We start from the raw sequence: 27,699 nt of genomic DNA on the forward strand, positions 1-27,699 counted from the left end.
CAAATACACCTTATTTTTTATTAACTGCTTCTAATAAATACATGTTGCTAGATATTAGGAAAAAATCTATTTTGACTTTGCATTAACAATTACACATTAACCTTATATCCGATAAAACTTCGCCTTCCTATACATTCTCCAATAAAAAACCAGCAAGTAACTTCTGTAGCAACTAAAAGATTCAGCCAAGCCTCCTAAACATATAATACAACTTATCAGAAATATATAAATAGTAATTAGTCCATAAATGTCGACTTCATCCATATCTTAGACAATTTTCTCTCGTCAATAAAAAAAAACTTACTCGGACAGTTAATTGTTTCCATTTTCCAGTTTTAGCGCTGGTAATGACATTTTTAATTCCTTTACTAATCCCAGATATTTCACCAGGGGTAGGTGGAATAAGTTCTACTTTTGCGTACTTGACGAAGGTCGCCAAATTGGGTTTGGCTGTTTCAATCACGGCTAAGAAAAACAATTATTAATAAGTTAAAAAAAAATCAAAAGCAATTTAGCTGTGTATTATAACTTTTAGATACTACTTACTTTTTAAGATCCCAGCCATTTTTCACCCAGTTCCGAGAGGTTATGGAATGGAGGTTTAGACGTACTCAGTAAATGCAGCTCTTGATGGTTATCACGTCATGTTGCCGTAAAATTTATTCTCGTAAAATAGTGAACTTTATTTCAGCAATTAATTCAAGGAAGAATATTTTTTAGCACAATATCTTACATGGCTTTAATAAAAGAAATATTTGAACCTATTTAAATAAGTCAACACAATCTTTTTAAAATTATTTTTCTAGTGAGGGCCTAAATCTGCTTTTTATGTTTAAAGATAATGTTGAAAATAATTGTGTTTTACGTTAACGCTTGAAACTAAAATTTATGGTAAAATAGAAAAGCATATGCTCTCCAGGTTGTACAGCTGTTATCATCAGTCTCAAACTCATACTAGTTCACGTTACTATTCTTTGTAGTTTAGTCTGTGTGGTTTTTCTCTTACTATTAGGCGAATTACCTACAAATCCTTTAGTTAAAAAGGTGTTAATAAAATATTTGTACCAAAAAATGGTTTATTTGTATCGCGATTATGTTGCGTAAACATGAAAAACCTTACTTTTTAAAATATATATATCGAGGAAGTAAAATTATTATAGCTTTTGAAGTCGGGTGTTTTGTATTGTCATACTTAGGTTGGAGACAACTGAATACAAATCAAGGCAAGTTAAACTATTAACAATTAATTAGAATCTGTGAAACTATTAACCAAACCATTAACTTTTTCCCCAAGGTTTCTTAACCTCTTATAATCGTCAAGACTCAGCGTATTTTTTCTAATTTCAGATTTGCGGCTTTATTTATTCAAAAATCATAATTGGCTACTGGAAAGTAAGTCAGGAGCATAGCTAATTTTTTTAAAATGTAATTCTTGAAGTTAAGGTCGTCATTAATATGCCTTTTTATGAGAAATAAACGTCGCTTTATCCACAGGCTACTATCAAGTGGGTGAAAGAATTTCATCAGAATCTCAAATAAGGCAACACGATTTTGCTACCTGGCAAAAAGATGGTAAAATTTAATAATGTCTAGTATAGGACGGACCTTGTTATTCTCTACAGCAATCGTAATATCAGGATTTACTCTCCTTTATTTTATTCCTGGGACCGATAAGGTAAAATTTCTAACTTTATTACTGCAGAAATATTTACTACTTTTGACTATAATTCTTTTGAAGAAACTAACAAAAATATAAGCCAATGGGATTGTAAGATAGAACAACGAAGTTGAATGAGTTGATTTAGAGAAAATGATCTTCATATATTTTTTTTTTGAAGATAAATGGGTTTAATTTCTTTTTAAAAAAGTTGCTTTCCAGTTTTCATAGCATTATTAATTTTACACTTGCTACTATCCGCTTAATTTTAGTTTTAATCTGCTGCATGGTTGCCATGGTAGCCGTTTTTCCTATACATATGTTTTTATAAATTATGCATTTTTGTATTATTAGTTATAGACAGACATCATCTTCATGTTTGGTTCAAAATTGAAGATAGTTAAATTTGATTATTTCTCTTTAAATTTCGTATAATAGTGACAAGGTGAAGGAAAAAAACATCAGATGTCATTTACTTTTGATTTTGCCTCCGTCAAAAAAGAGTTTAATTTTAAGTAAACATTTTCGTTTTTGTAGTATTGAAAATTACAAGCAAGTTATTACAATAAATAAGTCTCTCTTAGAGAAAAAAACTGCTGGTTTTTTTGGAGAATGATGGTGAAAACTTATATTTTTGAGTTAGCGTTTTCGCCTTTAGTGCAATGTCAAGATTCGAGTTTGAACAAACATCTTTTTCTTTTTTTTATTAATCACTTTTTCTATGATTTCCTTTAAATTAACTTACCACCTTTATTAAAAACTGGCAATTGTTAAGATTAACAGTCTGAAAAAAAGTATAATGAAGAAAATACTTTTTCGTCTAAAGCGCCGATTCTGTATTTTGTTAAAATCGATACCTAACATAAAAAAAGGAAAGTTTATTAATATCGAAAAAAATGATTTATTGTAGCTCGCTCGAAGTGGTAACTTATTTGAGTGTAATCCTCTTGAAGTGTGTGATGGTCAGTTAGCTAGTAGGCTGATGCCAGGTAGTTGATAAAAACTGCTACTGTAGTTCGTGAGAGGATTGTGCCCGGGTTTAACAGAGTTTAGTGTTTGTGTCGATGTGGGTATAGGGCTGACCCCAGCATGACTCCCTAATTCTTGAAGAAGTGGAAGTTTCTTCAACTTATTACAAATGTTGTTATTTCAAAATAATTACCATTTTGGGTTTGAAGAAAATTACTTGATCTAGAGTGCACAAATTTTTCAGTTGTCCCTAATTTGCTCAAAATTTTTTATTTGAATACGGGCCTGTATTATACATATAACAGGTACACGATAGGTAGCGGTTAGAGGCGAGGTCTCACAGCTTAGATGTATTGCAGCAGTATTGGACTCGATCCCAGGTCAAAGTATGTTAGCTAGTCGCCTCCGTCCAAGACACCCAATTAGGTAGACATAAAGCCCGCCTGAAAAAATTTCTTTTTTTTTTTTATTATACATGCTACAAATTTTTTGTTTAATATTTAGCTTTTTCCTTGCTTTCACCCTCGAGTTTTAAAGGGCTAAATTTCCAATTGCCAATTGGAAGAATAACCTATTAATTGCGTTAGTCTAATTCATGGGCATCGATTTTTTTTGGATTTTCCACTTCATTGTTTTCATTAGTATTTATTTATTTTATTTTTATTGTAAAGGCTAATTATCATTATAACCTAAGAATTTGATATCAGCATAATTTTTTTTAAAAATGTTTTCTTTATTTCTTCAAACTGCAGACGTTTCAATCTCTAAGGTCATCACCAATGAATTTCTCTCTACTGTATTGAAACAAAGCACTCTAATTAATTTAGAGAAATCCATTAAGTGAAATGAAGAGAAAATAATTAATAAAAAATAAGGCCAAGATATAGAATTCTTGAATATTACTTTATCATAAAGGATCTTAGTTTGAGCAAAGGAAACGAGGAAAAAGCATGATCGCTACTCTTAGAATATAGTAAATTAAAGATGTTTGTTTGACGTTGTATTAGATATGATTTAAAATTATTAAATTTTTAATAAGTTTTCATAAATATACTTCTTGTTGCAGCATTCAAATAATAATATTCGAGATAATAAAAAACGTGAGCAACTAATTGCTGTAATGCAAAAAGCGGCCAGCGATCCAAAGCCTTTGATTAGAGAGAAACCTTCCAAAATTGCCAGTATCCAGCGAACATATTTTGAAGAGGATCAGTCTAGTGAATCTAACAAATAAAATACGATATGATTCAGGTATGAATTTATATAAAAACTTTTTATATAATTATATGTCTTTTCATCAAGTTCCACCAATTAAAGAAATCTAAACTAGCATTACTTTCTTCTTCTTTGCCTCGTAAAAAGGAGAATCGCAGACGTGCAGAACTTTATTTTGAATTATTAACGGAAATACAGTTTTTGAGGTCCATTAAATACGGAGGTGGTTTTTACCAGTTTTGTTTGTAGGTGTATGTATATTTATAAGTCTGGTTGTCTGTCTTTTCATCACTAGTCAAAAATCGTTAATGAAATTATTGACAATGAAATTCTTAGCACGAGGAAGTATTACTTCCTTCTTTACATAGATTAAAAACCTGCATACGGTTCACAAAGCAATTAGGTAGACAGATTCCACTTTACAGATAACCTGACGATCTTTACACAAACACTACACTTTATGGATCTAGAATACATCTTTTTGATCGCAGCATACAGCAAATCTCTTTACAATCTAGAACTACCAGGTAGATATTTTTATTTATTTTTTGTTTGAAATAAGTAATGCCTTGAATAGAAACGCTTATCTTTTCAGAAAGTTTAAATTCTATTTAAGATAATTTACAGATTCAGCCCAAATGGGGAAGTTGTAAGTCATAGTGAATTGGGAAAAAAATTCACCAATTCAACTGTACATGCTTTTCCAAAAATCTGCTTTACATCATGTATTAGTTCAACTATGATTTTATATAAATATATATATATATATATTTTATATACAGGGTGAACCAGTAAGTATTGTCCATAGGCCTACTGTGTGTAGTACATCTAAAGTGGAGTTCAATGACGTATTGGCCAACTTCATATTTTTCTATGTTCTTGAGTGACGTCACTTTAAAGTTTTTTTCTAAAATCATTACTTTTTTCCAATAAAAACGATATTACTCAGAAAGTTTTAGTTCGAATTCGATTCTGATGACACGCTTAGAAAGACAGATAAATTTTCTAAAAATTGATACCATTTCGAAGCATAAGTTATTCTCCAAACAGCCTCAATCTTCCTCCGGATGCTGGAAAAATAATAGTAATCGAAATTTTCAAGAAAACTCATTCGGCCCTTACGTGATCATTTTCAGACCTAGGTGCTGGCACTTTTTATAAAAGTTTTCTTGTTTAATGGGCTTTCAAACGGTATATCATTTTCCAGGATTCCTTTTATCTTCGTATGAGAAATTACGTTTGTTTTACAAGAAAACGTGTTCACAAGCACGTAAGGGCCGAATATATATATATATATATAAAATCATTGACAAAAAAATCTACAATTAAATCTTTCTTAAGATTAAAATAAAAATACAGATTCCAGAGAGTTTATTGAAAAGGAATGAAGAGAGGCAAGAATTACTTAAAAAAAAGGAAGAAAACGCCGGACCTAGCCAAGCTGAAGCATTCAAAACTGCTTTCAAAGAGAAACAATTAGAAATTGACGAAGCTTTAAATTCATGTCATCATTTAGATGGAGACAGAAATAAAATTGCAGAAAGGTATGAAATATATTTGTTATTTTGTGCGAGTGAATAATTTCTTTTCTCATGTGATACAGGCACGTGAGCTTTCGTTTATCATGAAGTAAAAATTTGGATGAGGTGAGTAGGAGTGAAAATGTAGTTTAATTTCATGCCCTTTTTTTTATTCTTTTTTAAGTAGACAAAGTAATACAGAAAATAAAGCTTCCTTTCTCTTAAAGCAAACGTCCCTTTTCTTAGGTCACAGCGATATTTCGATCGTGACTATTTTTTATTATTGTTGAATTTTTAGCGGAAGTGCATGAATAGCAACAGAAATTTTATGCATATGGGTATTTGTGTGAATAGAAAATCTTTAAAATATCAGAAAACTCGAATTGACTGATATTCCGTTTTGGGCGGTCGCTTTTATCACTTAAGATTTTGGCCAAAGTCCAGCTACCGAAAGTGTAACTTTAATGAAATGATTTTTCACCTTTTTTCTATTAAAAAAATAGACCAATGATTTTTAACTTTTTACGTATAATTTTCTTTTAAATTTTTCCACAGAAAATAGTGTTTTTTTTTTAAGGGTCTCGGGGAACTGCTGCTTTAAAAAGTTTTCCTGTAAATTCCACTTTACAAAAATGCTACATATTGCCAACAATATTGTATCAATCTGGGCATTCCTTGCTCAAAACTCTCCATGAGAAAAACTGTCTTTTTTTTTTTAAAGCCACACCTATTATGTCGCGGCTTTTAATGATAACCTAAAATTTCAAATACCTGTTCTTATAAACTACTAGGATGCAAGTGGAACCTATGTGCTTCATGTTAAGTTTGTTGACCTTATGGTTTTGAGATTTGGAATGATCATTTTAAGTAATAAATGATTGTACATAAATTCTATTTCTAACAGTTTACCAACTGCAAATAAATCAAAATTTTACTGTACTAATTTTTTAAAGGAAAAGTAAGGATGTACGATCTGCGAACAATAAGTTGGTTTATTAAAGAATATAGAGGAAATTGGAGTGCTTCAATGCCACTGAATACGTTGATATTGTGTTTTTTTATGCTATTTGCGATGGTAAGACTGACTTCATGCACGTAGTACACCAACAAATTTTCATAGGGATATTCGGGGTCGTACATTGTAGAGTCCTCAAGAGTCAAGAACAACTGTTTTATATAATAATGGCGGCAATCATCGTGATTAATATTCACACTGAAGAAAAAGTAATCAACCCAGTTTTGGATAAACCCACAATAAGTAATAGACAAATTGCAAAACAATAGCGAATTTGTCTGTAATAAGTTTTTTAAGTGTCTTTTTTCTTTTTTTTTTATTGGTAAGTTCATTTCAGTGCAAGAACTTCGATCTATTGTTGTAAAGTAATTGATTGAAATGGAACCTACAATATATTCATATAATATACATTCGTATAACAAATTGACTTTCCTAACAAATTTGAGTTCCTAAAATTGTTTAAATATATTAAAAATCATACATGATCTGTAATCTACAGATTTTCTTTTTAAATTTTAAATCTTATTGTCTTATATGTTTACAGGCTTAACGAGATATCACGTGAATTAAACATTCTTTCAAAATTTCTCTCAGCCTCGTCAATGTTTCTAGTAGCGTACGATGTAAAAATATGTACGAAAGGAATACAGCAATTGCATGATAAAATGGTAGATATAGAAGCTGCACTTTTGCCAAAAAAGAAGTTTGGCTTTAGTTCTAGAATTGATAAAAAAAAGGATAATAATAAAATCATTAAAGATGAAATTGATACAACAGAAAATAAATGTTCACCGAAAATTACTATTAAAAGAGCATCTAATAGTTGCGGTTTTACATCCAGAAGTAATGAAGAATTGTCTCTGCCTCACGAGGAGGTATAACAATATATTAGTAATAATTTTGGTTTAGTATTATTTTCATTGTTTTGTCTTAAATGAGATAATATTATTTCCTTATTACCCGTATTCTTGTTTAAGGTTTCAATTATCATGTAAAATAAATAGGATTCACCATCTGTAACTTGAAGTTTTAATTTGTTACATCAGTTTTTTTTTTGCTGTTACTTCCCTCTTGCGGGGAGAGCTTTAAGCTTAAGCTCTAACCAGCCAGTTCGAATCCAGTAGCTATCCTTCAGATTTTCTCTTCCTGGGAGCTTTTTATAGCTCAATGTCCGGTGATGGACAGTGTCGTCTGTAATGAGAGAACACTTTCCGGACTGAAAAAAGCTCCCGGCGCCAATATCCTCAGATGTCGATGTGCTTTAAATAGCAAAAAAAAGTTATCTAAACTCTTTGCTGAGATCTACGTATAAAAAAGGGAAGTGTTCTCGTCAATCTTTCGAAAGAACACATCTGAGTTCAAAAATAAGTGTTGTTCATAAATTCTCTTCCTTCCATGTTTTGATGGTTAAGTACTTTCCTCTACATAAAGGAGCCTTGTTGCAAATATGAAATAAAAGTACTTTCCTCTACATAAAGGAGCCTTGTTGCAAATATGAAATAAAAGTACTTTCCTCTACATAAAGGAGCCTTGTTGCAAATATGAAATAAAAGTACTTTCCTCTACATAAAGGAGCCTTGTTGCAAATATGAAATAAAAGTACTTTCCTCTACATAAAGGAGCCTTGTTGCAAATATGAAATAATTTTTTTTTCTTGATTTAGTTTTTAAAACACCATTACCAATTCCTGTTTAAATCAGCAAATGATAGAGAAATGTAAATCCCAATTCTCTCATTTTTGAACAGTGGAATAGAAAGTGATAATCTGTTATATTCCTTTACAGACATGGAAACAATTTTACCTCTAAAAATCTGACGGAAATTTTATGTTACAGGTTTTTAATAAAGATGTATTGTTGTCTGATCTAAACAGTTGTATAGTTTTTATTAGAGGAACACCAAATACTATCCACGTGGTTTCTTCTATTAAATGCAAGGTAACTAGATTAATCTGGTAACTAGACTTGAACTTTCTAGTATGTAGTAACTAAATCAGAAAGAACTAAATAAACTGTTTTTGTCTTGTGCAGATATTGACTGGGCCGGTAGCCACGTCCGTATTGGTGGATACTTGCACTGACACTACATTCTCAATGGCTTGCCAGCAACTGAGGGTGCACAATACGCTGAATTGTGATTTCTATATTCATGTTACAACTAAAGCAATAATTGAAGATAGTCAACGAGTTAGATTTGCCCCCTATAATTTCTACTATCCAGATCTCGATATCCATTTTGGATTGGCGGGTCTAAAAAGGGACCGAAATAATTGGCAACAGGTTGACGATTTTAATTGGTTGGTAAGTAACAAACAGTCGCCAAACTGGTCACTGATACCCATGGAAGAAAGGATCAAATTTTAGACAATTTTTGAATTTAGTGTAAACTAATCAGCCATTATCGTAAAAGACATTTTGTATATATATATCTGAAAATAAATTCATCTTAACTTAAATAGTTTAAATTATTAAACAAAAAAATTAAAATAAATCATTAATTTAAATGTAAAAATAATGGTGCTCAAATACATGCCTTATGCTTTGTTAGTGTATTTAATAATTAATCTTATTTTTCCTTTTCCTTACACAAGGCAAAATTTAAGCATAGTCACCGCATAGCAGTTCAAGTAGACTAAAGAAAGAGATTTAGGGATAACATGTTAGCTGACTAGTTTTTCAATTCCAGAGTCAGTGTTGCCAATGGATCGCCACTTCATATATACTTTTCATATTCATTGTTCACCTGGCTGTTATATGTTTAGATTTTTCTTTTTCAATACAAGATGTTAAGTTCAAAAATTGAAATCGTCCCGTAGTTTAGAGATCTCATGTCACTTATTCGTGAAAATTGAGTTATTAGAAATACTTAAAAAACGACATAAATGCTGTTGCTTTTATTTTTCTAAGTATTTCAATTAACTAGACAATAAATATAATCTAAAGACGCGTCAATTTGTGGGGTTATTGGCGCCTGGAGCTTTTTACAGTGCACTGCCGGCCTACGAAAGTGTTTCTCGTTATAGACAGCACTGTCTATCACCGAACTCCTAGGAAGAGCAAATCTAAGGGCCACCAGCTAGATTCCGCGATGGAATCCAGTATAGCTAACCACTGATCGAATCCCTTCTCTAATTTTTTTTTTTTTTAATTTAAAGCGTGTCATATAAAATCATAGGCATAGTAACATTGACATTTACACACTTTTTAAATTGTTTTAAACAATTTAACTGCAATTTATGTGACTATTTGGGTTTAGCCAATCTTCAAGCAAATTTTTTAGCTCAATTATGGAAATTTGACACAAAGGAAAATTGCACACAATTTTTAAACAATATTCCCCCTTATTTATTTTTCCCTTATTTCCAAATTTTACCCTTCATCTGACAAAATCGGTTATTTTACTTTTTTACAAAAATAGTTTACAAAAATTAAGGTTTCTCTTTAAACTAAATAGAAAAATACATTTACTTTCTATGTGTAATTATATTCTCTAAAAGTTGAGAAAGTTTTTTAGAATCAGCAGCAAATTTTCTTATCCCTTCCGAAAGTTTATCTGTAGCCATTTCGTCTTCGTTCAACATCCATCGAAATGTGGCTTCGTCCATTTCTACTTGATTAATTGGCAAATGGCAAGCTGTAAACATAATTTGATCAATATCAAAAGGTATATTTGAATCTACACCTACACTTCAGTGTTTAAAACCCAGAATTAGGACTTCGTAGCAGATTAACGGAACGTATCACGATATAATGCACTTGATGTTTGGAAGGAACTGTAATTTGTTTGGTTCGAAGAAATTTGACCAAACTCTACTTTTAAACCCTAAGATGAAGATAAACTTTTTCCTACAGATGCTGTAAAAAGAAACAGCGTGATGACAATGTAAACCCAAGGTATTTATAATTATTGACAGTATTAACCATCCATCGCTAGATTTTAACATACCACTTTTCCAAAACTATAACCTTAGATTCCAATAGCCAGAGAGCACAATATTCCTTTAACATGTTAATGTTGCGTTGTAAGGTACTGAGATTATCAGCATAAAACCAAATGATCTTAACTTCCCCTACATGAACTCCCCCTCCAAAGAGCAGATGGAAGATCGCCAAAATCAACAAACAAGGAAAAAATTACAGGTAATGGAAGGGAGCCTTCCAAAGGAGCTTTGACTGAATCTTCTATTAATCTAAAGAGATCTCTAAGCTAAAAAGTTTGCATATTAGAAATCATGGTTCGCCGTGTCAAACGTACTATTGTTATTGACTATTTTTATTGTTATAATGCTGCAAGGCTTGGATTCTAACAAAAACAAATGAAAAAGTTCTAGGTAGCCACTGAAACTTGACTAAACGAATCGGGCATTTGGAAATAATGCATCACACTGTATTATCCAAATGTTTTACCTTAGTTAGCAAGGAGAAAATAGAGTCAAGAGCAGGCCCTGCATCTAGAAAACATAACGGATTGGTTCATATAATTTGTCAGACCTTAAATTAGAAGAGGAGGATGTTCGGCAATGGCCAACAATGAGAAGTACTCTTTTATTTTTACTAGAACTACATTTCGAGTTCCGAAAGCGCCCTACACCAGGTATGTTGTCATCAAAATACCCGAATCGTGGAGCACTAAAAATGTATTTTTAAAAGGAAGACTTGCTTTGCTGGCTTTTCTCTTTTCTACATTAAGGCGTAAATAATTTTATTAACCAATCGAAATGAGCCAATATAGATTTAGTAAATATTACCTAAATTGGGATCCAATTTACGTAAAACGGAATCAGTGGAACTCTTCAGTTCATCCAGTAGTTTTGGACTAATTGTCAACAAATCACATCCAGCTAATTCTCTTACTTCACCTGCAAATAATTAGAATTGTAAAGTAAAATAAAAAATTTGTAAAAAAAATACTCAACATCCGTTCTTTAGTACTTGCTCTAAGAGGAAATATTGGTTCGCTTCAAATTCCTAAAAAGAAACTGATGCGTCTCCAACTTTAAAAATAACTGATGCTCTAATCAGAAAATCGGCTACATTAATTAATTATAATAATAATAATTCAAATAAAAATAATTTTTAAGAATAAATTTAAATGGTTAGGAGTAACACTTTTCGGTTTTACGTCACAACTTTGTATGTGATAATAATTATAATGCCCTTTGACAACCGAAGCACTTTAATTAAAAAAAATAGACAGTTTAAAGCAAAGTTCAGGAACTCTCCTAAGAGAGGTTATTCTATACTGTTTCAATTAAATTTCATGTTTAAAGAGAAAGCCATATAAATTATAAAGTCACTCTATTTTCTTCAAAGGTAGGAATTGTAGCAATGCACTTAAATACGTTATCCCACAGTACCATAAAATTGTAGAGAAACTCAAAATCTTCTGGAACAATTCCTTTGTATCAAAATTACTTTCATAGTTGAAGTAAGATGTTTAAAGAAAGTTTGACTTATATAAGTTAAAATACCGAATAAAAAAAAAGAATGCTCTTAACATGCAAACACAATATAAATAACAATATTTTTTCAAATAAAGTAAAATTGAAATAACTCACCAACATTACGGAATGAAGCACCCATAACGGCAGTCTTGATGCCAAACTTTTTGAAATAATTATAAATTTCAGTAACAGATTTCACACCGGGATCCTCTTCTGGTAAAAAAGACTTCTTACCAGTTTTCTGGATATGCCTTTAACAGTTAATAATTCGAAGTACTTTGCATTAATTTGTTCGAGTCCAAGATATTTAAAGAAAAGGCTAATTCTTAGGGCTGATTAAAATAGTGCCAACTTACTTTAAAATTATCATCCCTTCTTTAGACATATAGGTAAGTTACATAATCTTTTTAATAATTTCAACTATAATAGTATTCGTCCTTCTCTGGTCAGAAAATACGATTACATAAAACATTTAACTTGTTTTCTACTTCTTTAATATATCAATGATGTTAACAGTAACATGCAAAATCATGAAGTTGGAATGAAAATCTAACTTTATGAGTTATCACACATATTCTCTGTGCATAAAAAACAAGTTCTGTTCACTCACCAATCCAAAATACGTCCAACAAATGGAGAAATCAGCGTGACGTTTGCATTTCCACAAGCGACCGCTTGACAAAACGAAAATATTAGTGTGAGATTACAATGGATTCCATATTGCTCTTCGAGTACTCTATAATTTGTAAAAATAGAATAAAATTGTATTAAATTACACCATGGTAGTCGAAAGAAAAGTAATAGTAAAATAACAAATGTAGAAAAACGTAACTTCAATATTTAACAGTAATTACAGAAAATTAAAACTGGAACAAGCGATTGAAAGAAATCTGTGCTAGCAATACTTTTTTTCTTAATAAAGTTTTAATAAATTAGGATACACACAAAAATGGCTGAAAAATACAAAATTTTCAATAAAATGGTACTTAAGTCTCAATCGATTCGCAAAATATAAAAACAATTTATTTTGGAAAATTGCTTCAAACAAAACGGTGTTTGCTTATTACATAAACGAAAGTACACTCCCAATATAATTAACTGGATTATATCTCATTAAAGGACAGATCTATTACGGTGAGCTTTCACAAATATGAGTTTAGCGTACATACCGTTTTCCCAACATAGATCTGCTCATACGAGTACATCATCCAGACAACTTATTTACATTATATGTAAAATACCATACTTTGCCTTCATACGGCGACTTATTCATTTTACGAGTATCAAATACTTTCTAGTCTATTACTCTGTACAGACTACAGGGCGAACTCAACAAAAAAAAAACGGCAAGTTTAAATGAGGGTGTGTAAAAAAGTACTGGGTAGATAAATTGAACTTTTATCTAATGTTTTTCAAGCTTCTTACATTGTACATGAATTACTAAGTGATTTCTTGATTCTGAAAGTTAACAAAGTTATCATATTCACTGCTTGTAACTGAATTTAGATGGACTGTAGAATCTGCAACTGTTAAAATAACTTTGACAAATTTCATCCATGAAGACAGTTTATCGTTACCTGAAGAACAACTTCTTAGTCAACTTTTTTCCACTTAATTATGCAATAGGAAAAGTGTACGTAACCAGGGGCACTCTAGAAGAAACCTTAATATTGTACCTCACACGGACAATTATTTATTAATACAAATATTTAAAAAAAAATTGTCATTTTTATGTGGATTTAAGAAAAGAATAGAACATATTTTTGCCTCATTAGTACATTTCCTCCTGGCTGGAGTTAATAGTTACAAAACATAAGAAACAAAAAATAACGTTCAGCAATATTACCAACTCTACATGAATTTAAGATGTAAAAAAAAAAAAAATTAAAGAGGTTTAGCTACAACCGAATGCACTTACTTTGCAGCTTCGATTCCCTCCCATGTTGCAGCCAATTTTATCAAAATTCTCTCTTTGGAAATCCCATGTTCTTTGTACAATTCGATAAACTTTTTAGCTTTCTCAATGCTGGCATTTTTATTAAATGATAATCTGAAACAAAATTGCATAATTTGTAGATAAATATGTTAATTTGGATGATGCAAAAATTAATGTGAAAAACTATCACAAATTTCTCTCATTGAAAACCTTCTAGGAGAGATTACATACTTCTACTTAAAGATAAAACGCGCTTTAATCACATTGTCATTTTGTATTGAAAGATTCTTACTAAATTTAAATGCTCTGTATAGACCAGTAAACGGTTCATTTTGTTAGTTCCCGAAACTTCTTAGAGATATTGGTTGGGAGAAGTTTTATTCACATAAGATTAAATATTCACCCCAGCTACATCCTACCCATTTAAATCAAATAACAGCATACAAGTGATATGTAAGGGAAACTTGTATCAATAACTTCTCGAGTGCTACAAGAAAAAATATACAGTCTTAGAATAAGAAGAAAATAAAAGCTATGATTAAACAGCATTTATGTATACAATATGTACATACATTAAATATGTTGGAGAATATTATTACATATTGTAGGGTAAAATTTCTAATACAAACACCTCTAAGATCAAAGTCTAAAAAATTGTACTTAAAATTTAGAGGAGACATAACAGTATTTAGGACCAATAACAGTATTTCTAAAATTTTATATAATCGCAATACTTTTTATACAATCGCATACAAGTAATATGAGAAAGGTACAAAAAAATTACCTTGCATCAACTTCTGTAGAAATGCGCCCTGGAATGATTTTAAGTATTTCAACGCCAAATAGAACTACTAGTTTATCAATCGCCAATTGCACTTGTGCTTGCAGAGTTCTAAAACAGAAAAATAAATATAATTTACAATATTGCACGTTTTTTGCCCTCGATAACTTTTTTTTTTTGAGGAGACTCAATAATTCAATAATAATGATAAAAATAATGCAGTATATTTAATGGTATTAGCTTCCGAAGTGAGGGGAAGACCTTATTAAATGGCTCGAGCATTATTGAAGCGCTTTAAATAAATGTTAAAATTTCATTCTCTCTAATAAAAGTATTAAACTTTGTACAATATACTTTATTTATTTTTTACAGATTTCAACTTGGGCATATTACGTCTTTTTTTCCTTGTATCCTCCTTTTGGCCACTGAACAAATTTCGTCTAAATGTTGCCTTCATTAAAGACGTCGAAATCATTGCTTTGAGAACTTGATGCACGCCTGATGCTATCTCATGATCGATCGGATTTTGCCACCAGAGCATTTAATGCCACTAGATTTTTTATTCCAAAAATGTGGATTTATTTAAAATTATTTTTTAATGTTCGAAACTTAATTTTTATATTTAGATTGTAAACTGTAGAAGGAACAACCTATTTTCATTTGTCTTTGGCGAGGGGTGCATTTTACACAAAATCATTTTTTTACAAAAAAAAAAAAAAAAAAAAAGGCCGGAAAAGCTCTGGGCACAAATGACCTCAGATGCTGGCGCCCCTCAAAAAAAGGAAAAAGGCTCAGACTCACTTTTCTTTTTTAACCGCATAATCGACAGCATTTTCCAGAAGTGGCTTGTAGTTCCCTAACCCTGCAGCCTGTAGAATCAGTGAAGGATTTGTAGTAGCATCTGTCGGAGAGTACTTGCTTATTGCTAAAAAGAAATAACAGACTCCATTATTTTCCGTCTTGTATTTAATTCCATACTTTTATTGAAATTTATTCACTATTTCTTTTTCTTTTTTTTTCACTTTATTTGCCATATTTACAACTACAATAAGTGTTGCATCAAGTAAATTTGATGAATCTGGTTAAATTCACATGAAAGTCATATAAGAGCAACCACCCATTGGTGGAACTCTTTCTCAGTGGAATAACTCACATCAATAGGTCCCTAGGCCACTTCCGCGTCTAACTACGAGAAGGATTGTCTGGAAGGTTAGGAGAGGAGAGTTGTACAAGAGGATTAGGATGGAGAGCTAGGAGGCTGTAAAAGTTGCGGTAGCGAGACTTTATTAGATCGGTTACAAAAGGGATGTGAAGATGAGTGTGAATGGTAAGGTTAGAAATGTAGTGCGGAGCATTCAGGATTTTCCGTAAGATTTTAGATTGTAGAGTCTGAAGGCGTTTGGAGTTAAAGGGTTTGGTTGAGCCCCCACTTCTGCTCCGTATGTCCATAAAGGGTTGGTTGTGTCTTCTGTCTTGTCTGTTCATGGACAGATGTAAATGATGTAAAATATTACATTGTAATTTAGCCCTGAAGATGACTTAGTCCCTTGGTCGAAAGCTCGGCATAATAAAAATATATCATGACTGAAACTGGCAATTATTTTTTCATCCTATTGAAACTATGAATCAGTCACCAAAAATAATAAAAAGTAATTATTCTTAACTTTTTAAACTGTAAGTTTTTGTTAAAAAGACATTAAATCGACTATGAATTAACAAATATTGAACGTAAATGAGCTATCACTCTGTAAGTTCAAAAGATCAAGGAAGTTATGCAGCCACTTCTAGAACAAGTGGATTGGTAAAAAATTTATAGAATTGTATCAATAGTGGATACAATGTAGCAATTGTACTATGAAACAAATTGGATAGAAAGTAACGAAAGTTGGACAATAACTTTTTCCCGAGAGGTCAGAACAAAAATAATATATTTTGCTAATAGTTTGCTATGCACTTAGAAATGTTCTATGATCGATTTAAAAAATTTCAAGAAATTAGGAACGAACATGCATATGAAGTATCTGCAGTTGATTGCTGAGGTTTAATGGCTGATTAAAGTATTATATTTCATGCACCACAACAATGATACACAAATCCTGGCAGACGGCGTTAGCCATGCCTTTTATACATTGTTAAAAAATATTATGTACTATATCTTCTAAAATAAATGTATATTATTATTATTATTTATTATTATTATACACAAATCAAAACTAAGTAAACAAGACGAGACTACTATAATCTGCAGAAAAAAAAAATCTGATAACTCGTTCACGTAGTTGAACCTACAGCGACCACAATTTGTAATACCTTCTTATATCAGGAAAGAAAAGTATACAATAATTTAGCTTACATTCAAAATCCCCTGTATCAGCTACCACAGTTGTAAGTTTCTTCAGCTGTTCCAGAGATGTACTCATTGTTTATTTTCCTTTCGATATACTTGAATATACTCTGAGCTATAAATAATTAAAGGCACATAACTACGAAACTGTATCAAAAAAAAAAGAGAAACTGTTTCTTAATCATAAACAACTAAGTAGAGTTTAGCCGCAAGCATGTTAGTATTACTGTTATAACCTTGACTATGTTGTTAATCGTAGAAAAAGGTTACAAGGTTACAATTGAAAAAATAAAAAAATGAAAGTAGATTGCCTAATTCTTTTGAAAGTAATCACTCCTCTATGACGTAATTAAATGCCCTATTTGAAAGATTATTCTGGAATAAGTGAGAGGGGAAAAAAAAGTTCAAATAATAATTTATCACTCTTTAGTAGGAAAAGTTTTTATAGAGAACCCTAAGCTAGCTTGCTACCAGAATCTTTTATAAGCATTTTTTTTTTAATGCATGGCACCTTTCTGAATAGGTCTCTCTCAGACAAGATTACGTTATCAATCAATCTCGCGACTTAAACGAAGTAGTTATTAATTTCGAAAAAGATTACTCCATAAAAAGTTACTTTCTACTTTTTTGTAGAACTTTCTTCAGTTCACACCCGGCCTCCGGACAATGTTCTCTCCTTACAGGCAACACTGACCATTACGTCGGTGAGCACTATGAAGCTCCTAGGTAGAGAAAATCAAAGGCACTTGCAAACTCAAAATTTGTATGTATGTATGTAATTAACTTTAAGTCGAAATATCAAGAATGAAAGCACGAGGAAAACAGATCACTAAAGAATGGTAGTGTTCCAAAAAATTTAAATTTCTTCATCATTTGCTATAGTCAGAATTTTATTTATCGACGAAATTTGAAAGAATTTCTTATTTGATTTTGTTTATAACACTCCTTCAGAAATGAAATCTTTATTAATAACGCTTTTATCATTGAAAGCAATTGTTGAAACGTTTTTAGTTTTCATTCGGCTTCAATGATTAATTGGGCTTTGCTCAAAAGTTAATAGAAATATATCTAGCTCCTCCATCCTTCCTTAATTGTACGTTATTTTTTTCAAACCTAATTTAATCAGAAACTGAACATAAATTTCGCAACATTAACAGACCGTTAATAAAAAGAAATTTAAGGGAAAATAGTACACTTACTCAAGAACTTATATATTTCTTATTTTTATATAAATGATCTTAATCTCTAATTAATATATATTAAAGATGTGTCTTAAGCTATTAAATATGTAGGCACGTTTTTATTTAATATTTCATGTTTAATTATAAAATTTAAAGCATTTCAAAATTAAAACCTTGAACCCCATTTTATTCACTCTCCCTGCCCACTAAAATTTTATTTACATTCTCCCAGTTTATACATGTATTCCATGAACTTAGGCATATATATATATTTTTTTCTAATTACAATTATTTCTTAGAATTCAACAATAAATTGTTAATAAAAACAGTATGTCCGTTACGCCCCCTACAGACCGAGGAGTTATTCCTCAAAACTGATAAAACAAATAAGATACAAATATAAAATTTACAATTGTACACATTTTTATGAAACAAACATAATGAAACAGATTACTCCTCGGTTTTTCAGTTTAAGAATACAATAAAAATCAGAAAACAATAAGCGTTTTAACAATTATAATATTTAGAATTGAATAACAAATATGAAAAATAAAAACATCTTTAAAAATCAAATACGTTGACTTTTTTTTCACTTTAAATTGGTGGGTGACCATTTGGGTATCGTAATATTGGAACCAAATTGTAAAATAGGTTGTTCGAGCAGGAAAAATCGTTTTGAGTAGTTGGCAATAATGAAGCAGCACCAAGTAATAACAGTAAAAATGCACTAATTGGCACTGAAGCTCTCATCACTCGACCGAAGAATCTATGACACCGTACGAGCGTACTTGTGTCAACCTCGTTGCCACTGTAAGAAACAAACATATATTATAAATTATAAACACATATATCAACATGTATTCAGCTATATCTGTAAAATAAATAAATAAATAATAATCCTTTACAATTTAAATTTAAACGGAAAAAGTAGACGATTAAAACATTACGAACGTTCCAGGGAAATAAATATATTATTTCATCTAAATTTAGTAAAAGCATCAAATATAAAAAAGGGCGCATATATGTCTCAGATGATATCGCGCCATTAAAAATAATAAAAATTAACCCACATTATATTTTTATTGAAGCAAATTTTGATATTTTAAAAAGAAAATTATTATTGGGGTTGATTTTTTAAAAGTTGAATTTCAGCACATAGTGTTTCTAAATCATAATGCTATTTAAACTACTCTATTTCTAAAGTGAATTTTACTTACTTGTACTGGTCTTCCAAGCCTTGAGAAGTGCTATCCAAGAGCTATAATAAAAAAGCAAAATAAACCAATAAATAAAAAAAAAGTGAGGTGCAAATATTGAAAATAAATTAATAAACACCAACCGCTAAATTTAGAAATAATTTTGCACAATCCTCTACTTAATTCTAAATTATGGAAACAATTTTTAAATGTAATAATTTTATTTTTAGTTGTCAAGATTGAACAATTTTTAGAATTATTTAATTGATAATTTTTAATTTAAAATTAAAGTGCAAAATAGTGAAGGCAAAATGCTTAAAGCATATATAAATGCAGCCAACTAAATTAAACGAATTCTACAATGTATCACATTATTTAACGCATCATAAACTGATTGGAATATTTTGTCAATAGAATTCTAAATTGCAATTTTCGTTTGACTACTTATATGAAAACCTAAGGCAATGACTATATAATTAACAAGAGAATTTAGTACATTGGATATAGTGAAAGGAGACTGAATGCTCCAAGACTTAAATTTAGGTCATAACAAACTTCTCTTCAAGCAGCTAGTCTGGTCTCTATATTCAGACAAAGATTTTCACAGAGATAGCTTCTACAGTCAAATAAGTAATTTTGGGTATTAAGCAATGTGAACAATATGACACTGTAAGAGATAGATTTTCAACTTCTGACAGTGTGAAAGGATATCCCTCCACTTTTCCGTCCACCGTTCGCAAGGTCTCCGAAAGTAAGTTTTGGTCAACAGAAAACGTTTCAAAGGCTCCCTACATATTATCATGCAATAGGTCTCTCGGTTCCCATATGTGGGATTTTTCACTGATGGGGTGAAAGAGGTCATATAGAAAATCCGAGACCTCTTTCTAATAGTCCCAAATATGAAAAATTCATTTCGGCTAGCTAATATTTCTTTAATTTTATTACTTTGAAGTTTGAAGGAAATGCGTCACTCGGAGGTTACGTATAGCTGTTCGTTTTACTCGTTGTTTTTTTGGGAGGGAGGAAAATGGGCAATCTTGAAGTCCTACTCAAAAACTTGGCCTTTTAGTTCTAATCATTGCTAATTTTTTCACTCACAATAACAGTAGCTAGTAGATCGTTCACAGATCTACAAGGCCATTTCGAAAATTTAGAATCATAGTTCCCATTAAAAAAATTAATATATTCTCTTATTTATTTAGAGCAAGATCAAATAATTAACAGCGTCACTAGAGCATTCTCATTCCTTAAAGAATGTTTTCTAACAAACACATTTCTAATTAGGTGAAACTTGATTAAAGTAATAATTTCATACCTGTTGCGAAAGTGTATCAAGACTTGGAATTCTTTCGGAAGCTTGCGCTCCACCAGCTAATCTACCCATATATAAAACAGTCAACCTTGATAAAGACTGCAATCTTAATCTTAAAGTAGTTAATCTTTGTTGACACAAATTCGCTGATGTATTGTCTTCTTGCTGATGGGTAAGCACTTGACGGGCAGCTTCTTCTAGGGATATTATTCGTGGTTCACATCTTTCAAGCTCATGCCGCAGTTCCTGAATAATAAAATTTACGGTTACAACTCTTAATATTTGGCCTATCCATTTTTTATCCTTTTTCTTTTTGCATTGGCTTTTTACCATACAACCACCAACATCGACACAAAATGACTCGAAGTAATGTCTTAAAAAGTAATGAATTTCGAAGTATTAACTTCGGAATTTATTCATTCCCAAAATATTTATTCTTAACAGCTGCAATTCTATCTGCCAATACCCTCACTTTTTTAAATAAATGACAGATTATTTATTTGTTTTCAATTTAAAATATATTTGTACCTTAAATTTATCATATTTTGCTTGAATAAGATGAGATGGTTCGTTAAGATCTATAGGTTCAGATTGACGAACGGTCTGTTCTGTCTTTTCTACCCATTCTGTCATTTCTTCTATTGTTTCATGGAACTCTTCATTCTGGAAAGAAATATGCTTAAAATAAGTTATCTTTTATTTACTTTTTTCTTAATAATCTTCATTTACTTTTAAAGAAATACGGTCAATGTAAAATACTGAAGAAAGGCCTTTTTAAATTATTATTTGAAACGCTGAACTGTAAGATGTAGAGATGTGGGTATTACGCTCAATCAATGAAAAGGTCCTTTGATATTACAATATGGCTTCTAACAGGGTGATTGGTAAATTACATAGAACATTTTTCTTAAATTTTGGTATTATTGTTCATTGTTTTTGGTGACTGATTAATTAATTCAAAAGGAAGAAAGAATATTGCTAATTTCTGTCACCAATTTTTTATTTTTGCCGAGCTTTCGACCTAGGGACTAGGTCATCTTTAGGGCTTATGGTGTTGTTTATTACAATATTTTTTATTCATTGTTGTACTAAGAAACTTCGTTTAGTTCCTAACGTAGTCTTTAGAGCTAATAAGAAATGAAAAGGAACGAAGAGTGATGGATAATCCTTCAAGAAATGAAAGCAATCCCTTCGTCGAATACATCTTTTAATCTTTTTTTATTCAAAATCAAGTGTTTTTGTTTTTTCTAAGAATGTTTAGAATGTGTTAAAATTTTAGATAGAATTCTCTTTCGATTAGGCAATTATATTTTATTTGTAGGTTTTATCACTCTCTTCATTTTGATAATGAATTTTAGCTACATGAAAGGGATCGAATACGCATGGCCATGAAGTCAAAATGATTTAATTGGAGAACAATAGGGTACTCTGTTTTGATGGACATTTAAGAAAATAGTTATTTTTCCATTCCACAAATTTTTAAAAGACACAAAAAAATAAAATAAATAATAACAAAGAAATACCTGTATTAAAGCTAACTGTAATTTCGCTTGCCAGGCAGCAGCTGATTCACATACTTGATCCCATTTTGCATTATCCCTTGCTAATCTTGTTCGTAGCTCTTGAGCTCTTTCTTCACTGTCGCTATGTTCTGCCAAATGCGTGCCAACTATATTCATCGAAACAACTAAACTTCGATGGCTGTCAAGATCCAAAAGTAATTCCTATGAAATAAATTTTATAAGTTACAGCATTTTAAGTGTTATGAGATGCTTTGAAGTAATTTTAAAATTAAAAAAAATTGCAAAATTACCCTTTGATCTTGTATAGCATCTTCCAGTTGTTCTATAGATGTTGGAGGTGTTGACGGTTGAGAGGCTAATGTGCCTTCAGCAAACTGTAACCACTGTTCCAATCTCCATAGATCATTATCGAGTTGTTTCCAGTTCTTATTTGAACACAATGGGCACGACAGCTTACCATGAGCACTAACATAATAAATACTTTTTCCATTAAAAAAAAAAGGAATAAATAACAAAAAGAATGAATAATTCAATCATAAAATTCAAAACTAAGCAATAATGCATTCAGCCCTCATTCCTGTTCTCTTAATTTTGCTCTTATTTATCTAAAAAAATTTTTAAAAATGTGTACATTTATCCATAAAAGAGCAGAGAATTCCCATTAGATGGGCAGCCTCCTAGTAATTTTTATCGTTGAGCGAACAAGTCATTGCTCATATAACATGCTATTTAAAATGCGGAATACTTAGGCAACTAAGGCTTTTACACATGCATTATATACTGTGACTTAACTGTTTACAAGAGAATTTATAAGATCCCAAAATGGAAGACCTGCGAAAATCATTAACTTCACTATCTCTACCGCTTGACATAAATACAAAACAAGGTAATATTTACATTGGTAAGTAAAAGTTATTTAAGTTTTGTTACTTTAAAAAACAATAAATATATATATATTATACAACTTACCTTGTTTCACGTAACTGTTGTAACTTCTGTTGCGCCTGTTGTTTTATTTTAGAAAATTGTTCACCGAGTGATTTGAGTTTAGGTACCAAAGCTTCACTATCAGTTGCCTCACACTGTTCTTTCAAGTTTTGACTTAAATGTTGAGCCAATTCAAAAGATGATACGCATTGGCCAATACATTTGCTCTGTAAAAGATGATATATCCATGTGGTTAGCAAGAGTTTTATTCCTCTTAGAACTTAACACTCTGTTATAAATTTGTATTAAAAATACTAAAATTTGATTAATTTAAAAAATATCTTACTATTTTCTGATGTGTATCCAATTGTTCTAATTTTTGTAGCCTAATTAGAAGTGTTTCAAATTCTGTGCAAGTTTTGTGCAGTTCACTTATATAAGCATCTTTGCGCAGCATTGGCGTACTCCATCCCAGAGTGTCCACTTGAGTACTTCGGTCCATTTCAAATTTAAGTGTGTTAACTTCTACACCTCTATCGGCTACCTAAAAATTGTGTAAATCCTTTAATTAATTTGTTTTATAAATATTTCATAGAAGATGAAAAGTAGTTCAGAGATAGTTAGAATGTTTAATGTCTCACAGTCTCTATATAGACACTGCTATACTACGTGTAAGTGCTAATATAAACAATTCTTGGACTAAAAAAAAATGTTGCAAGTGTTATGATTGGTTTATAATGAAGCGATAAATTAGAAGTTGGAACCTTTATGCTTATAATAGGTTAGCGTAGGGGTTCCGTCAAAGATTACCGATTGATTTTTAAAATGCTACTAATGACGGTCCATGTCAGTCAAATTAGATAATCCACAGCTAAATAAGTCGATTATGTTTATTGGGATTTATTGGAGAAGTTGGATATAAAATAAACAATATTTGTTTCAGATATGAATGCTACAGCAATTAATTATGATTAATAGATTTTAGGAATTACTAGATCAAAATAAATAATAGGGAAATTACTGCAAGAAATTGTCGGAGAATAGGTCACATGTACTGCTACAAAAACTGGACAAAGGAGATGTGGAATTTTGGAGTAATTAAAATAAAGAATAAAAATTGTCAAAATGTGCGTACTTGTTTGGGCAGTATGATAGAGTCTTTCAATAATGCTAGACGACCATTGATATCTTTCCATAGAATTTGATACTCATCAATTAAGGACTGAACTTTAGCCAGATCCTGATCACATGTCCATTGCATAACTTCCAACCCGCTAGAATCAGCTTCACTTAAAGTGCCGGCTTCTTCTTTCAATTCATATTCGATTTTCTGAAAAGTGAACAAAAAATTATTATCAGTTGAATAAGGAAATTTTTATAATCTAAAGATATCTTTAATATCTAAACGAACCTTAATAGAAGTGTCAATATCGGGAGGTACAGTGCCTTCATCAATGCTAAGTTGAGCCATCGTAAGCAAACCATCACATTTAGCCATGGCTGTAACGGCCCTAGCTTGAGCTCTAGTAAATCTTTCAATTTGCACAGTTCTGTTTTCGGAATTTCTTGTATTCTCACTAGCTCTTTTCAATAGACAATCTGCTATTTCAAAAAGCTCTTCAGGTAAACCGGCTACTTCTTCTGGTAAAGTATATTCTCTTAATATGTGCCTATACATGCTGTCTAGTGGTACAAGCCTATCGTTTATGCCTTGTTTTACTTCTTTTTCTAAATTCTAAAAATGAAAATTATAAGCAATTATAGGGAGCGCCTTGTCAGAGACAGAGAAAAACATTAAAATCTATTAGATACCTATCCCGTTTATACCAGACAAAATAAAATGCGGATTTGTTTTTTGGTTATAATTTGAAAAGCAAAAGCAATTTTGTGATTTTTTTTTCTTTTTTGGGAAATCGTAGGTAGTGAAGCACTTACAGGAACGTAAGCAACAATGCTATCAAATGATTTTGAGATTAGCGAAAAAGAAGTTGCAATTATTACGATTGTTTTATATGAGCATGATTTTAAATCCGTCTTTGTTTTCTTTATTCCATTCGAACTGGTTCTTTACCTCTGTAGATGTTTGTATAGAGGTTTGTTTTGAAGTTAGCGAGAATATAATTATACAAAAGAGAAAATTCAGTTCTCTGCACTTACCAAGTAATCAACCTGTTAAAAACAGCATTGCAGAAACTATGAGTATATCGTTTTAGAGAATTATTGGTGAGGCCAAAGAACAAAAATTGTAAGGATTATTTATCATGTAAGCTCAAATTTTCAATTATTAATTAAACGGCAATTAGTTAGCATAATAATTACGTCTCAAACGGTATATACCAACGTAAGTAGTACTTTTAATATGTATACAATTAAAATGAACTCACCGCAAAATCTTGACTAATTTGTGAAACATTTTCAATGTAACAGTTTTTCTCAAACAGAATTTCTTGCTCATTCAGCTGTTTATTCATTTGTTCTAACCATGTCCTTTGTTCTTGAACTCTTTTCATTATTTGCTGGATTTTGGTCCATAAACTGAAAATAGCTGATTTTCTTTCGGCTGAATTAATGCAAATCATCTTCCATCTAGAAATATTAATAATTTCGAAATAAAATGTTTGTTGAAACAAGAAGTTCCAATAAATAAAAAGGCAGTTTTATAATAATATAAGACTTTATGAATAATTTTAGAAATGCAAGTAGGGATGCCTAATCCAATGCTATTATTGTACCTTTTTCAGTAATGTAGACAACTTACACAAATAAAACAAAAAATAAAATAAAAATGATTTGACGTAGAAGAAAACATTTCAGTCCAAAATTTCTGGTACACTGTTTGGTTGAATAGATTAGATATTTTACTGGTAAACGCTAAACCAATAAAATGTGTGGAGTACGAACTGCTTTATGTAAATTTACATTTGGACATTCAGATAGATTCTGGAGGAGAGGAAGATAGCTGGGGGCTATGCCAATGCGTTAAGTCGCCTCCTCCAGCCCTGCCTATTCGATCAGACTTAGAAGTCATATGAGAAATTCCTAGGCTAAGTGTGAAGGTATGAGTTGTTCTCCAAATCCGCAGTCTGTGCCAGACAAGTCTTTCGCACTGACACAATATGAACAGCGCAATTCCTTCTTCTTCTTGACAAAACCCACACTGGTTGTTGGTGACTCATGAGATATCTGTAATTCGTCAGATTGTAGCGGCTGGAGAATGCCTAAGATCATCCGAATGACTACTCGTCGTTGTAAATTTATGGAACAGTTAAATTTCACAGGGTTTGCCGTTCAACACCTCGCTTTGTTGTAAACATTCTTATGTTATTTACATGACTTTTGTTAAAAACTGAGGTTACAAGTTTAAACCTTCAGTTTGGATGACTAGTAGCAAAAAGAAGATGGAAGATTCATCGCAGATAGATGATAAGGCTAATTACACGCAGATAGATAGATAGAGATGATTAAACTAATAGTATAATCTCTTTTTACATCTAAAATACAACTATCAAATGAACGTTTAATAATAATAATTAGCATTTTAAAAACTTTTCACTTATATTTGTAACAACTATAAGTTGAAAAAGCACGTATTCCATCCAAAAATAGTATATTTTTTTTTTGCCGTCACAAAAAATAATAGAGAAGCGGGAAGTGTATAATTTGTTACAGGATTTTATCGAAATAAAATTATACAGGTCAGTTTGCTGCGTTTCATTTAAAGTTGGCACTACTTATCTCTTTACTAAATTAGCCTACACTCTTGAAATAATTAAATATGGTCTATTTTGATTTATTAAGATTTGCTAACCGTTTCTCTAGATTACTCATGGCCAAAGTTATTCCCTCATTGTCTAAAGAGATGTGACACGAAGTACAGTCGCTCAAGAGAAGTTCACACAAATTGAGCACGTCACCTATTCTAGTACTCTGTTTTTCTATTTCAGTTTGCACAATCTGCAAGGAATAAAAAATTAATAAAATCTAAGAACTAATTCTAAAATCAATGGTACATCAACAAAACCTTACATCGTGTTCCTTTAATATCTGATCGATATGTTCTTTTTTAGCTTGTTCAATAACAATAGGCTGCGATAATTTCGTTTCAATTTCCTGCAGCCAAGCTCTCAACTCCTCTATCTGGACATCCAAATCTGATATACCCTAAAAAAAAGTACTCAGATAATGGCGAATTCACAATTTAGTAACCATAATAGTTTTTCAGAAATTAATACCTGTATTATAGCTCTGAGTTTTGCAGCCCTAGCATCAGTATTCGATAAAACATTTCCCCATATTTCCTTTAGTTTGGCAAGATCAGATTCTAGTTGATTAGCTCGTTTGGAACCATGATTTTCAACAGCTAACAGTTCTTCTCCAGTTTTATTCAACCAGTCTACTTCTCTTTTTCTCAATATTGTTTCCGCTTGTATTTCGGTTTCTAGTCTGCGCAGTGCCTGACCAGCGTCAGCAAAACCTTGTGTTGTCATGCGCTCCAATCTAACATCTACATCGCCAGCCCAAGTTAAAAGCCTTTCTAATCTGTAATAAAGAAGATGCCAATTAGTGTAGGAAACATGATTAATTAGTACAAACAAAGCGAAAACAGTTAAAAAAGTCAAGATAATTTTTTTCCTCCTAACTTGAGGCTCTATGGATTGCATTGATGCAAAGTTCTACTTC

At 31.1% G+C, this 27,699-nt stretch overlaps 4 protein-coding genes across 14 annotated transcripts in view; 1 reads left to right on the forward strand and 3 right to left on the reverse strand.

The window, feature by feature from the left end:
• Nucleotides 1–4: 4 nt before the first annotated feature.
• On the reverse strand, nucleotides 5–689 carry LOC141456863 (ATP synthase F(0) complex subunit g, mitochondrial-like). Its single transcript, XM_074133218.1, has 3 exons — nucleotides 547–689; nucleotides 305–465; nucleotides 5–194 (listed from the first exon to the last, which is right to left on the reverse strand). Exons 1-3 carry the CDS (start codon nucleotides 563–565, stop codon nucleotides 90–92), a joined length of 285 nt encoding a protein of 94 aa, XP_073989319.1. The 5' UTR covers nucleotides 566–689; the 3' UTR covers nucleotides 5–89.
• A 255-nt stretch (nucleotides 690–944) lies between these two features.
• On the forward strand, nucleotides 945–8,927 carry Tbcc (Tubulin-binding cofactor C). Of its 5 annotated transcripts, none has more exons than XM_074133210.1 (8): nucleotides 945–1,223; nucleotides 1,348–1,392; nucleotides 1,495–1,675; nucleotides 3,693–3,877; nucleotides 5,183–5,385; nucleotides 6,921–7,251; nucleotides 8,212–8,313; nucleotides 8,407–8,927. In XM_074133210.1, exons 4-8 carry the CDS (start codon nucleotides 3,869–3,871, stop codon nucleotides 8,737–8,739), a joined length of 978 nt encoding a protein of 325 aa, XP_073989311.1. In that variant the 5' UTR covers nucleotides 945–1,223; nucleotides 1,348–1,392; nucleotides 1,495–1,675; nucleotides 3,693–3,868; the 3' UTR covers nucleotides 8,740–8,927. The 5 variants fall into 5 exon arrangements, with proteins under 5 accessions (XP_073989311.1, XP_073989315.1, XP_073989312.1 ...); XM_074133214.1 differs by having other exon boundaries at nucleotides 1,078–1,223; nucleotides 5,201–5,385; XM_074133211.1 differs by lacking the exons at nucleotides 945–1,223; nucleotides 1,348–1,392; nucleotides 1,495–1,675 and adding an exon at nucleotides 1,784–2,102.
• Nucleotides 8,928–9,696: 769 nt separating this feature from the next.
• Taldo (transaldolase) lies at nucleotides 9,697–17,143 on the reverse strand. The gene is made up of 8 exons (XM_074133215.1): nucleotides 16,890–17,143; nucleotides 15,338–15,461; nucleotides 14,540–14,647; nucleotides 13,738–13,869; nucleotides 12,430–12,555; nucleotides 11,934–12,070; nucleotides 11,124–11,234; nucleotides 9,697–10,009 (listed from the first exon to the last, which is right to left on the reverse strand). Exons 1-8 carry the CDS (start codon nucleotides 16,954–16,956, stop codon nucleotides 9,840–9,842), a joined length of 975 nt encoding a protein of 324 aa, XP_073989316.1. The 5' UTR covers nucleotides 16,957–17,143; the 3' UTR covers nucleotides 9,697–9,839.
• A 927-nt stretch (nucleotides 17,144–18,070) lies between these two features.
• The window catches only part of Msp300 (Muscle-specific protein 300 kDa), a 242,910-nt gene continuing 233,281 nt past the window's right edge, over nucleotides 18,071–27,699 (reverse strand). For 6 of the 7 annotated variants that reach the window (XM_074133140.1, XM_074133145.1, XM_074133146.1 and 3 more), the window contains 15 exons: nucleotides 27,252–27,558; nucleotides 27,046–27,180; nucleotides 26,828–26,973; nucleotides 25,404–25,605; nucleotides 24,431–24,754; nucleotides 24,155–24,349; nucleotides 23,366–23,563; nucleotides 23,062–23,246; nucleotides 22,885–22,923; nucleotides 22,383–22,557; nucleotides 22,093–22,293; nucleotides 21,098–21,232; nucleotides 20,573–20,815; nucleotides 19,279–19,319; nucleotides 18,071–18,869 (listed from right to left, as the gene is read on the reverse strand). In XM_074133140.1, coding sequence (XP_073989241.1) covers nucleotides 18,656–18,869; nucleotides 19,279–19,319; nucleotides 20,573–20,815; nucleotides 21,098–21,232; nucleotides 22,093–22,293; nucleotides 22,383–22,557; nucleotides 22,885–22,923; nucleotides 23,062–23,246; nucleotides 23,366–23,563; nucleotides 24,155–24,349; nucleotides 24,431–24,754; nucleotides 25,404–25,605; nucleotides 26,828–26,973; nucleotides 27,046–27,180; nucleotides 27,252–27,558 — 2,740 coding nt within the window. In that variant the 3' untranslated portion in view covers nucleotides 18,071–18,655. The remainder of the gene's footprint in view (nucleotides 18,870–19,278; nucleotides 19,320–20,572; nucleotides 20,816–21,097; nucleotides 21,233–22,092; nucleotides 22,294–22,382; nucleotides 22,558–22,884; nucleotides 22,924–23,061; nucleotides 23,247–23,365; nucleotides 23,564–24,154; nucleotides 24,350–24,430; nucleotides 24,755–25,403; nucleotides 25,606–26,827; nucleotides 26,974–27,045; nucleotides 27,181–27,251; nucleotides 27,559–27,699) is intronic. The other variant, XM_074133141.1, reaches the window with a different exon arrangement.

This window comes from Rhodnius prolixus, unplaced genomic scaffold, assembly GCF_049639745.1.
Source record: "Rhodnius prolixus isolate KJV_2025 unplaced genomic scaffold, Rpr scaffold_10, whole genome shotgun sequence".
Classification (NCBI taxonomy): domain Eukaryota; kingdom Metazoa; phylum Arthropoda; class Insecta; order Hemiptera; family Reduviidae; genus Rhodnius; species Rhodnius prolixus.